At 37.5% G+C, this 13,100-nt stretch overlaps 1 protein-coding gene across 2 annotated transcripts; it reads right to left on the bottom strand.

Annotated features, from left to right (window-relative positions):
* Positions 1-4,268: 4,268 nt before the first annotated feature.
* LOC128613509 (platelet glycoprotein V) lies at positions 4,269-9,210 on the bottom strand. 2 transcript variants are annotated; one of them, XM_053634342.1, is made up of 2 exons: positions 7,531-9,210; positions 4,269-7,229 (listed from the first exon to the last, which is right to left on the bottom strand). In XM_053634342.1, exon 2 carries the CDS (start codon positions 7,218-7,220, stop codon positions 5,265-5,267), a length of 1,956 nt encoding a protein of 651 aa, XP_053490317.1. In that variant the 5' UTR covers positions 7,221-7,229; positions 7,531-9,210; the 3' UTR covers positions 4,269-5,264. The 2 variants fall into 2 exon arrangements, with proteins under 2 accessions (XP_053490317.1, XP_053490318.1); XM_053634343.1 differs by having other exon boundaries at positions 7,634-9,210.
* Between the last annotated feature and the right edge of the window lie 3,890 nt (positions 9,211-13,100).

The following is a 13,100-nucleotide window of genomic DNA, read 5'->3' as shown; positions in this document are numbered from 1 at the left end:
TGACATTTCAAGATCCAGAATAGCAAAGCACATAAGATATTTACACTTACTGTCCACTTTAGACAACTGCAAGAATGTACAGGTGTTCTTAATAATCAGCCAATCATGTGGCAGCCGTACGACGCATAAAATCATGCAGATACAGGTCAAGAGCTTCGGTTCACATCAAACATCACAATGGGGGCAAAATTTTATCTCTGTGACTTTAACTGTGGCATGGTTATTGGTACCAGATGGGCTGATTTGTGTATTTCAGAAACTGCTGATCTCCTCAGATTTTCACACACAATAGCCTCTAGCGTTTACACAGAATGGTGTGAAAAACTAAAAGGAGAATGGTTAGACTGGTTTGAGCTGACAGGAAGGCTATAGTAACTCAAATAATCACTCTTTACAACCGTGGTGAGCAGAAAATCATGTAAAAATGCACAACACATCAAACCTTGAAGTGGTTGGGCTACAACAGCAGAGGACATCATCAAGTTCCACTCCTGTCAGACAAGAACAGGAATCTGAGTTTATCATATGATTGCTAAAAAATAAATAAATAAATAAAGTCACTCTCTGGTCAACTGATAGTTATTATCATACCTTCAGTTCAGGGGGGTCTTGTGCTTACAGGCTACACTAGAAACATGAGGGATTAGGTAAGCCCACGAACTCATCCTGTTGTAAAATGTAAAAGGATGTGTCCCATTTGATGACCGGATCATTGTATGTAAATATACACTTCAAAGAGATGCATGTGTATAAGTAGGGTGTGAGAGTTTAGAGAAGAATGGAAGATCTTACTGAAGATCATCTCTGGGAGATTCCATCTGCATCCTTTGCTAACCACGTGGGCCAATCCATTCATTATGATTCAAGTTTACACTTTTACTTCTTGCTTTCTTACTCGTATTTTGCAGTCTATAAAGAAAAGTCTGTAACTGTTATCTGTAAAGTTATCTGTAAACTTTTATTTTAATCAGCGTTATTCATTAATCTCTGGACATTCATGTGACATACTTCCTTTCAATAAGAATTACTACTTGCGATTATTTGTGAATGGACAGAGATTCATGAATAATGCTGACTAAAATAAAAGTAGGTTAGACACATTTGAAACGGCAAGTTGATCAAACCTCTGAGTTAACAGAATTATAATTCTGTTAGCCAAACTGGTGACATCCCTGGTGATGTCTACTTACATTTCATATTCATCACAGAACTTCTCACTAGAATTTTATCCTTTTATAGATAGAAAACAGTGCAATGCAGCAGAAACCATTAATTAGCCTCCAGAATAAGAAAGCAATGGTCAAATTTGCAAAAGAACATGCACAGGAAGACATCAGATTCTGGAGAACTTATTTTCAGATTTAATTTGGATGGATCTGATGGTAGTGTGTGTTTGGGGAAAGCCAGGAGACGAATTGCAACCAAACTCTACTAAGGGTTTAAGCACGAAGGAAGTTTCCTACAGTGGTGTTGGTGAGCTTGTGTTCATTGATAGCATCATGAACTCAGAAGTGTACAGAGGCATTTTGGCTGCAAGCTTGCAAACCATCAAAGAAATTATTCAAGTGGTGAAGTAGATTATTCAGAAGAATAATGATCCAAAGCGTACCCGCCACCTTTTGCAAGAATGCTTCCCAGAGCCCTGAGCTAAACCCTATAGAGCATCTGTGGGATGCAACAGAGAATAAATTAGCAGATTGTCGACTTTCTAGTGTGGATGAACCGAAATTTTTGTTGGTTGAAACTTGGAGGAAACATCCACTGAATCTGTTACCGAAACTGGTTGATTCCATGAACGAAAATATGCAAATACACCTGTTTTCTCAATGAAAATAGGTACATTCCAAAATACCAATGTCCAGGCACAAAAGCAAACTTTGAGGGGAATAATAGCCATTTTCTATGCTTTTGCAGAATAAGCAATTAGGACATAACACTTACTACTCAAGATCAACAACAACAATTTTTTCTTTTTTTTACTTAGTGTTATTATAAGAAGCAGGTGCATCAATTTATCTTTAGTCAGGGATTATACAAGGGTCAAAAATAGAGATGTCTGCTTTTCCAAAATGTAAATAGGTTTATATTATGCATGCAGCATGATCAAGCTTACCAAATAGATAAACCATTGTTACATCATGTAGGCCACAACAGAACACCTTTGGTAAAGTGCTAGTATATACTTTACAAGAACAAGCAATCAAGACAATATGAGCAAAACAACACATTCTATGAAGAAAGCTAGCTATAAATACTTAACATTACATGCTCCAAAAGGACTGCCAACTCTTAACTAGCTGCTTGATTACCAAATAGATCTTGGGGTAGAATTAGGTTTAGATTAGAAGTTCATGGAACAAGCTCCATGACATCATGTTTGCACCAGAATAAAACTAACATAGATTATTCTAAACAATGGAAATAAGAAATTAGAATTTTCATTGGGTATGAAAACAATGCTCAGGAACGTTCTGGAACATTTCTTGCCTAAAATTATTAGACATTAGGATATAATCATTCTGCATATGATACGTTATAGAGTTCTAATCCATTTTCCTCTTTTTTATGACGTGAAAGTAGGAATGAGGCTCCTTGAGGCTTCATTGCATTTAAATATATCCTTAATAAATTCATTACCTGCCTGCAGCTTTATTTTGGTTTCTAAAATATGTAATGTTGTTGATTTCTGAATTTCTCCTGTATGTAGAAGTATTCAAGTAAGCCTGCACTTATCATTGTGCAACGTCAGTCAGTAAATTCCCTTTGTACTATATGTGGCCCACACATAAAAAGCTGTCTTCTAGCTAATATATGGGAGTGAATGACAGCCCAAGTTGTACCCCACATCTGTCTTTTTTTATTTCAGTAGAGTTTTTAACTTTAAATCTGTAATATTCAAGAGAAGTTGTTCATGGAAGAATGGATAAGAGTTGGGCATAAACTGCTTTCTCTGTATAAACTTTATGCTATAAATGTGAGACCATACACAGCGACCTTTACGGTATCTGTGTGGTACAAGCCACAGCAATCTCACAGAAATCTTTAGGCTATCCATGTGTGGCTGTCCTCAGCTGCAGCAAGTGATTCTCAGGTGAAGGAAGCTCCAATCAGAAGTAGAGCTTCAGGATGAGCCAGGCAGGTAGAAGTAGTTACAGTCGGGTACTGGCATCCCTTCAGGCAGCTGTGTAGCACAACAGGCAGTGAGAAGGAGGTGGGTGAGAACGGATTATTCGGTATTCACTGTGCAAGCAGGGACTCTGGCAGAGTGAGCTATGACAGTGTAAATAAAAGGGAGAGGCAGAAGGTAACATAGACATGAGCTATATGGGATATAAAGCAGACTGCCACTCCACTGAACATTAAATGGAAGGCTGTTTCATAACTGTGAGGCTTTGGAAGAAAAAGGTCTACCCCCTGCCATAGTCTTCATTATTCTAGGTACTAATAAAGAGCCTGAAGCTTTTGATCAATGCAGACATGGCAGATCATATAAGAAAGGTCACTCATGTACTGTGCTGAGAGACCATTCAGTACTTTACAAGTCATTATAAAGGTTCTGAGGTTCTGCTTTGGTACCATAATACTTTCAATTCTGGTTAGAAAGCTGCAACTTTTCTAGCATCTTTTCTACCGGATGTTCATCATAGGAAGTTTCTATTGCTGCACCATTAACAGCATCCTGACCAACTGCATTACAGAGTGGTATGGCAGCTCCACAGTGTCCAATAATAAAAAATTAAAACCCTGTAAAGGGTGGTGTAAACCACCCAGCATATCATTGGTGCCCAACTCCCAGCCACTGAACATTTTCACCACAGGAGATGCGTAGAGCACGCACCATCAATGGGGACTCCTCCCAGCCCAGTTACAAACTGTTCAATCCCCTTCTACCCAGGAGGAGATGCAGGAACATTTGTACCAGAACCTGCAGGCTCAGGGCCAGTTTCTTACCGACAACTGTTACCCTTTTGAACTCTACACTACACCGTTAAGCCACCCATGTTTTACTTCCTGTAATCATCCTGCAATTCTATTCTATACTGTATATTCTGTATTATATCTATATAATTGAAAGAGTCATAGTACAGTATACAGCTATAAGTAAACATGTTTCCACTGAGACTCATTTGCTTACCCATTTATTAATTTCTCATTTGAATTTAGTTTTTGTAACTGAATAAGTCCTGTCAACTTCCTGTTCAAACTACCAAATCTCTTATAATTTAGTGTGATTTTCATGAAGATGCTCTTAGCCATCATATCTGGTGGTAAAATGCTTCCAGTTTACATCTGGTCATAACTTCTGTATCCATTAAGCTCATTAAAGTTGCTGCATATGACTGCACTGCCAAAATTGACATCTTAGCAAGTGATAATATGTTACGTATAGTTTAATTTATATAGTGTTTCCTATTTGGAGATTACAGTAAACCAAATGTATGATTATTAAACCTATTTGTAGGCATTTTTACTCATTTTAATGTTCTATTTGCAGATTTGTTTGCTAATTTGAAGCATTTATTCTTGAAAGAAGCAATGATGGTGAAGCTTTCTATGATTTTAGTTCTATAATTTCGGTTAATCAGCAGATTCAAACAAATGACATCAGGAATATGTTCAAATTTATCTAGTAGTTCACACACAATACAATAAACCAAATATATGAATATTAAACCTATTTCTGGACATTTCTACTCATTTCAAGCTTGAAACACACTTGCATTATTGCCAGACTTGCATTATCTTTTCTAATTTTAGGCATTTATTTCCAAAAAATAAGCCATAATATATGACTCAAATGTGTAAAAGAAATACATGCATTTACCCATATTCATTTCGTACATTTTTTTTTGTTGTTGTTTGTTTTGTAATGCCTCATACCTTGAAACTTTGGAAACAAGCTCTTGGCTGTGTGAAACTTTTGATAAAAAAAAAAAAAAAAACACCCCCGTAATTTCATCAGATGTCGTTGTATTTTATTTTATTTAAGGTTAAAAATAGTGATTAAATGACATGAAATATGAATTGTAAATATGTGGGGGGGAAAAAAACAAACTCATTTGTATACAATTTTGCCAAATTTTAGGGATCTTCTCTACAAAACAAAGTTATACATAAATCATAACATAACCATGCTGTTATAAAAAATTAACATGCAGTGTTCAAGCAGATATACTCATCGTGAGTCAGGACAACAGAATGTGTCACTGAGCAAAACTGTGGCTAGAGATTAATGATATAAGAGGAAATCCAACGTACTATTTCTAGAGTTTGCCATTAAAACGCCGCAATCGTTTAGTTATGATTGTCTGATTTCTAGTAAGAGTCATCCCTGTTTTCCACAAAGCCTTATGTAGACGGTGCAAAGCATAAGCATTGGCTATGATCAGAATTACACCGGTGACTATGAGAACAACATACAAAGCCATCAAAAACCCACTGTATAGTCCAGTAGCAGGTACGGTCCACAGGTACACCCAGCGCTGGTGGCGATTGTTATGGACAATATCAGGACCATTAACAAGGACCACAGTGTCATAGAATACACTGGACTTGAAGACATGAATATGTTCTTCCTCGGTTGTAGAAGCCGTTGTAGAAGGGGTTAGTGTAGTCAGATGAATTGAAAGAATAGTGGTTGGAGATTGTGTGTTTGTCTTTGCAGCAACATTGGTAGTGGTTCTTGTGCCAGTGAAAGATGATGCTGTAGATAAATATGAGGCTGTTGATGAAGATGAGGATGTTGTTTTTTCTGAAGAATGCATTCCTGTAGTGATCACAGAAACATTTAGATATCCTGTAGTGGTGATGCCACATTTCAGACTGTCACTGGTTAACATATCCAGTTGTTTATTACGTAAGTAGTAAGGTTCATCACATAATACGTCATGCAGGTCAGTAACTGCATTTCGGTTTTCACGAATCCATTTTACAATGTCCAGAATGCTGCATGTGCAGTTCCACTGGTTGCCCCCAAGAGTAACAGACCGCAGTGCAGTGACATGCGCAAAAATATCTCCTGGGAGTTCATTCAGATTGTTGTTGCTCAGTTCAAGCTTGGTTAGTCTATGGAGATTTTGGAAGGTCTTTGCCGAAAGGGACCGGAGCATGTTATCATTGAGCATTAGAATTTGAAGATTGGTTAGGTCTGAAAACTGATCTGGATGTAAATCGTGAAGTATGTTGTTTTTTAAAGATAGCTTTTGAAGATTGGGCAAGCAACAAAAGAGGTCCTTTGGTAGTGAGGCGAGTTTGTCATTAAAGTGGAAATTCAAAACCCTGAGGCCAGTCATGTTAGCAAAAAGGTTCCAGGGCACACTGGTGAGATTGGTGTTATACAGGTAGAGCTCCTTAAGTCTTGGCATGTGACCTACTAGCTGGTCCGGCAGGGAGATTAGAGGGTTTTTGTAGAGTGTAAGTTTAGTAAGGTTGGGTAGATAGTAAAAGGTCTCACTTGGAATATAACGAAGTTGGTTGCCAGACAGAGTCAGGGTTAACAGTTTGGGCATGTGCCTAAAAAGTCGAGGAGGGATTTCTCGGATTTGGTTTTTATTCAGCATGAGCATTATCAGATTGTGCAGTTGATCAAAGGAACCTTCCTCTATAGTCTTCAGCTGGTTGGAGTAAAGTATCAGAGACTTGAGTTTCTTAAGGTTGTGGAACATCGTCTGTGGGATCTTTTGTAGTAAGTTCTCACACAGGTTCAGGTGATTCAAGTTTGTCACATTCTGGAAGATTCTGGCATCCAAATTTGCAATTTTGTTTTTGCTGATGTCCAGTTCCTTGAGATTGACCAGCTTTTTAAATGTGTCTACATGGAGAGACATCAGTTGATTCCTGTCCAAGTAAAGCTGCTCTAGTTTTCCCAGGCTACTGAACACTCTTGGTGGAAGAACAGAGATGGAGTTAGATGACAACACAACTGACCGGAGCAGAGAAGCATTATCAAAGGCTTCTGGGTGGATGGTGGCAAGAGGATTGTGGCTAATTTGGAGGCGCTGTAAAAGAACAAGAGCCTGAAAACTTTGGGGATTAAGGATTGTTATTTGAGTTTTATTGAGTTTCAGGCGGACGGTTTGATTGGCTTTCAGATGTGGGATTTCAGTGATGGCCCCTGTGCATTCAACATCCCCATTTGGAAAGCACGCACAGCTACTTGGGCAGGAAAAGCTCAGTGGGAGCTGCAATCCCAGATGCAGTAGAATAAGAAGGAACCACATTCTCTCAGACTGCAAAACAGCACAGAAATAAGACGGATTAGGAATGTAGACAACACAGATTATAAATTCAGTTACAGTCTGTCAGTTAATTGCAATTCCTATATTTGTTTTAATAAATTCACAACTGACAGGATAGGAAAGCTATTTTATAATACCGCCTGACCTTCGTGTATCCGATTTCAATTCATTAAAAACACGTAAATGATGTGATTAAAGATTACTTAAGCCACACTCATACAAGAAAAAGACCTTATTATTCAGCGATCTAAACCACTGAAGTAAATGAACCAAAGAATAAAGTTCTGTTTACCTTTCATTTCATCACAGAACTCTGCACTGAAATTACACCATTTTATGGATATCAATGTCCACTTTAACAATGCGAACTTATAACACATCAAAGCTCTTCCTACCTCTCGTCAGAAAATGTCTTCTTATAATGGAACAACCGCTTGTCGCTCTGCCTATTTTAAAATGCAACTAGAAACATATCTACAAGGAAGAAAGACTGAAAGGATGTCTGAATCTACTATGATAAGTTGCAAATATGGAACCCACATCCCTTTCACTGCCTTCCATGTTTCCCTCGCTTTCTTTTTCTTGACTTTTAGCAAAATGACTGATGCTCAACAGATAAAAAAATATGCTAAATACAGGCAGAACACCACACTTTTGTATATAGGGCACAGCCAGTACAATTGCAGTTCAATTATAAGTGATGATTTAAATTACAGACATCATACTTCCCACATAACATCATCTTTTATCATGTGCAGGTTTCCCCATATCCTCAGTGAGTACTATACAATTTCACAGAAACCAAAAGGAGTCCTGTGTTACAGTTTTACCTGGGTTGATAATAGGTAGTGTGGAGACCCCAGGCAGGAAAATACTAAATCCTGTCACTTTTTGTTTCTTTTTATTCTGTTGCTGAAAGATACTTTAATAATTCTCCCACAGAGATAAAAAAAAAAAAAAAAAAAGAAATGGATATGGTTGTGTTACCATTTTTTCCATATAAATGTAAATATAATATCCAATTATTATAAGAAGACATTTTAATTTGTATCTAGTCAGGGATTATACACGAGGCAATGTCTATGTCTGCTTTTCCGTTAAAAATAATGATTTTCCAAAATCCAAATACAATTCGATCAAGATTCCCAAATACACCATCGTTATATCACATAGTCTACAACAGAACACCTTTGGTAAAGTGTTGGGTCTGTATTTACTTTACAAAACCAAGCTATCAAGATAAATAAGCATTATTCACGTGCCAACTCCGAGCTATAGCTGTTTGCTTGCCGCATTGATATTGGACTAACATTACATTACTTTATGGCTTAGTCTACATTTGTCATGCTTAATGATTTCATTAAAAGGTTATCTCCACCACTTACCACAGTTCTGCTCCCTCTTTTCCTCTTCTTCTTGTATCTTCTTTTTTTTCTCTGGCTTACAGAATGGCAACTTGTTTTTCATTTTGCAAAGTGCGACAATTCAAAATAAAATCCCACACACAATCAAGATAGGGCCCCTTTAGGTAGCTTCCTGGTATACCGTTGCACAGTATCTATCAAAGGTTCTGCACATTGAGGTCTGAAATTTTCATGATGAACTCAGTGTCAGCCTTAAGGTCACCTCTTCAAAATTCGGGGCCTCATGCAATCGCCTGCCTCGTCTGTCCTGTAGCTAAGTCTCTGGTTTTACCGGCAAAGTAGCACAAATGTAACAGTGCTTCATTGTAAACTTCCATGTACACCCTGATCAATGTTAAACCACGATCTATTTATTACTCTGTGTGATATAGCTTAGGGGTGGCTCCGAAAAAAAATTAAGTTAAAAAAGATGACCAGTCAAGGGGTGAACCCATTTAAACATGTAACTACACTAACAATGATCACTATAGTATGGTTAGCAAAAGGTTACCCCGGTTTAACTATAATTCTAAGGTCTAAAGAAAGGATATTTATGCATCGATTGCAATTCATTCATACACAGGCAAAAATTAGTGATCATCAATCTACTGTCACCTTTCACTGATCTTAACAAACAAGTGTGTTACAATTATGCCCCTATACCAAGGCTATCTATTTATACAAAGTTTTGTTCCATCCATCTGTTTTAGAGTAAGCAGTGTGCACGTTATACTTTTGACATACTGGAACCAACTGAAAAAGAAGTTCATCTGCCTTCTATATTATTTCTCTTTTGCTTCCTGTCTTTTGTGTTTGGCTCTGATGGCATGGTGTCTGTTGGTGTACGATAAAATTTTATCTGTGCAAACTGTCAAGAGTTTAGCCACATAAGTGACTTAGCTTCTCTGAGCTGGCATGAGAGAATGTGTACAGAAGCTTTTATTAATCTTTTATTTATTTACATTTATTTGTTTGTTTATTACAGTTTTTTATGTTGTTGTTGTTTTAACAACCGCTAACAAGCATTTTCCAGTACTATGTTCACGCTTTCAGAACTTTTCACACACCTTTCTGAAGAAACATGCAGTTCGGCGTAAGAGTTTATATCATGCCCAAAATGCTCTACAGTGATCAAAACACTGGAAACATGTAATCCCTTCCAAAAGTATTGGAACAACAAGACAAATTCTTTTGTTTTCGCTATACACTGAAGACATTTGTTTGAGATCAAAATACGAATGACATGATAGATCAGAACTTCAGCTCTCATTTCCTGATTTCTAGTTACATCTAGATGTGTTTAACAGCTAAGAACATGAGATCTTTTGCTGGAATCCATCCATTTTTCAAGTGATCAAAAATATTGGAACATAGGTGACCGGTGTTTCTTGCTGCCCAGGTATGCCCTGTTAAATTGATTGTTGAAACAATTAATAGCTCTGAATGTCTACTCTTGGTTTGAACTCTGGGTTTCACCTGTGAAGACTGTAGTTGTTGTTAAAACTGATAAGCCACTGGTGTACTAACAACCAGCCAAGGAAAACTACAGCAGATGACAGAAACATCATGACAGCTGTGAAGAAAAACCCCAAAACAACAGTCAGTGACATCACCAACAACCTCCACAGGGCAGGGAAGGTATCACAATTCATCATTCAAGGAAGACTTTGAGAGCAGAAGTCTAGGGGCCATACCACAAGATGCAAACCACTCACCATCAGTATAATCAGAAAGCCAGATTGGAACTCTCAAAGAAATGCAGAGATGTGCCACAAAAGTTCTGGAATCAAGACTAACCGGTACAAAAGTGATGGAAAGGCCAATGTGTGGAAAAAGAAAGGATCTGCTCATGATCCAAAATATACAAGCTCATCAGTCAGCGGTGGAGGTAGTGTCATAGCTTTGGCTTGCATGGCTGTTTCTTTATTGATGACATAACTCATGATGCTAGCAGCAGAATGAAGTCTACAGAAATATTCTGTGTGCCAATTTACAGAGAAATGCATCCTATTTTATTGGGAGGAACTTTATCATGCAGTAAGACAATGCTAACACACTGCCAACACTGGTGGCTTAGTGGTTGGTGGACCCTCACACCTCCAGGGTCTGGAGTTCAAGTCCCGCCAGGGCCATGTATGTGCGGAGTTTGTATGTTCTCCCCGTGCTGCGGGGGTTCCCTCCGGTTACTCCGGTTTCCTCCCCCAGTCCAAAGACATGCATGGTAGGCTGATTGGCGTGCCTGAAGTGTCCGTAGTGTATGAATAGGTGTGTGAGTGTGTATGTGATTGTGCCCTGCGATGGATTGGCACCCTGTCCAGGGTGTACCCTGCCTTGTGCCCGATGCTCCCTGGGATAGGCTCCAGGTTCCCTGTGACCCTGAAAAGGAGTAAGTGGTAGAAGATGGATGGATGGAAATAAAGTGAAAGGTTTTAGACTGCCCATATCATTCACTGCATGCATTTCACCTCTGGAAAAGGAGACTGAAGAAAGAAACTCACCAAATCAAGCAACAACTGAAAGAAGCTCCAGTACAAGCCAAGAAAAGCATCAGAAAAGAAGAATTTGGCAATGTCAGTAGGTCGCAGGGTTGATGCAGTTATTGCAAGCAAAGGATATAACCAAATATTAAATGTTATTTACTTTAATTTACTTTAAATATATCTTTTGCTCACCCAAAAACTGGGTGGCCTGCCACCAAAGGTGCCATGTTCTAAGTTGTTTAACACATCTACAAAATAACTCCAGAAGTGACCTCTTTTTGTGCTTTAATTGTTATTTAATATAGTATTTGTGACTGATATCGAGTTTATTTTCATTTTAGGTTTAAGAGTTAAGTGTAATTGTATATGCAAGCATTTGCAGTTTGAGCTAAAAACAACAACAACAACAACAACAACAACAACAACAACAACAGCAGCAACAACAACAGCAACAACAACAAAAATCCAAACTTTTATTGAACACTAGCTAATTAAAGCACAAAAAGAGGTGTGAAGAGCTTAAAAAAAAAGGTTTCAATATTGAAAATGCTTATGTAAAATACGATGTGATAACTGACCATTCCTTTTTTTTTACAGTAGGGAAAACTGAAGTTTCAGTCTCAAGAGCTGTGACTTTATGCTTTTAGATTCCTCATCAGAAATCATTCTTGAATAACACACTCACATTGGCAATATGAATAGACCAGTTAAACAAGAGGTTTATTAATCAAGCTACAGCATTACATTCAGAATTTGACAAAGGACAATGGAATGGAAGGAAATATTTATTTGAATTTTGCTATTATAATTTTATTCATTTTAATTTGATTATGCTGACAGATCATAGTTGTATAGTTTAGACTGACAAATTATTAGACTGAATTACACCATACCTAAAATCACCACTCAAAGTAACATTAAAATCTTTCAATTATATCTAATTAGTAATCAGATACACTAATTGACCACTATTAGAAACGCCTGTACACATGCATTACCGTACATGTATACTATTATGCAGATACAGGTCAAGAACGTAAAGTTTACATCAAATATCAAAATGGGGGAAATGTGATCTCAGTGTATTTTAGAAACTGATGAAATCTAAACCTACAGTTGGCACAGGCTGACATCCCTGCTGGGAAAAAACACAAACAAACAATAGAAACCCTCATAGAATTTGTAATGATTATAAAGGGAACTGTATTGGTTTTAATGGAAACTGTAATGGTCCCCGTGGGTCTCTACTGGTAATGTGTTGCCTTCTATTGGTAGCATGTTATGTCTAATGGATACCATTAAGGACTACTAATGGTAATGCTAATCATTTTAATGGTTAGCTAATGGTTTGTAATGGTATTTGTAGTGGAAAGCATTAGAATTTCAGTGATGGTTTCTATTGTTTTCTTAAAGGGAACTGTATTGGTTTTATGGTTTCTTCTGGGTTATTTTAAGGTAACTGTATTGGTTTTAATGGAAACTGTAATGGTCCCCATGGGTCTCTACTGGTAATGTGTTGCCTTCTGTTGGTGGCATGTTATGTCTAATGGATACCATTAAGAACTACTAATGGTAATGGTAATTGTTTTAATGGTTAGCTAATGGTTTGTAATGGTATTTGTAGTGGAAAGCATTAGAATTTCAGTGATGGTTTCTATTGTTTTCTTAAAGGGAACTGTATTGGTTTTATGGTTTCTTCTGGGTTATTTTAAGGGAACTGTACTGGTTTTAATGGAAACTGTAATGGTCCCTGCGGGTCTCTACTGGTAATGTGTTGCCTTCTATTGGTGGCATGTTATGTCTAATGGATACCATTAAGGACTACTAATGGTAATGCTAATCATTTTAATGGTTAGCTAATGGTTTGTAATGGTATTTGTAGTGGAAAGCATTAGAATTTCAGTGATGGTTTCTATTGTTTTCTTAAAGGGAACTGTATTGGTTTTATGGTTTCTTCTGGGTTATTTTAAGGGAACTGT

The sequence above is a fragment of the Ictalurus furcatus genome, chromosome 10 (assembly GCF_023375685.1).
Source record: "Ictalurus furcatus strain D&B chromosome 10, Billie_1.0, whole genome shotgun sequence".
NCBI lineage: Eukaryota > Metazoa > Chordata > Actinopteri > Siluriformes > Ictaluridae > Ictalurus > Ictalurus furcatus.
This window is presented reverse-complemented; position numbering and strand designations above follow the sequence as displayed.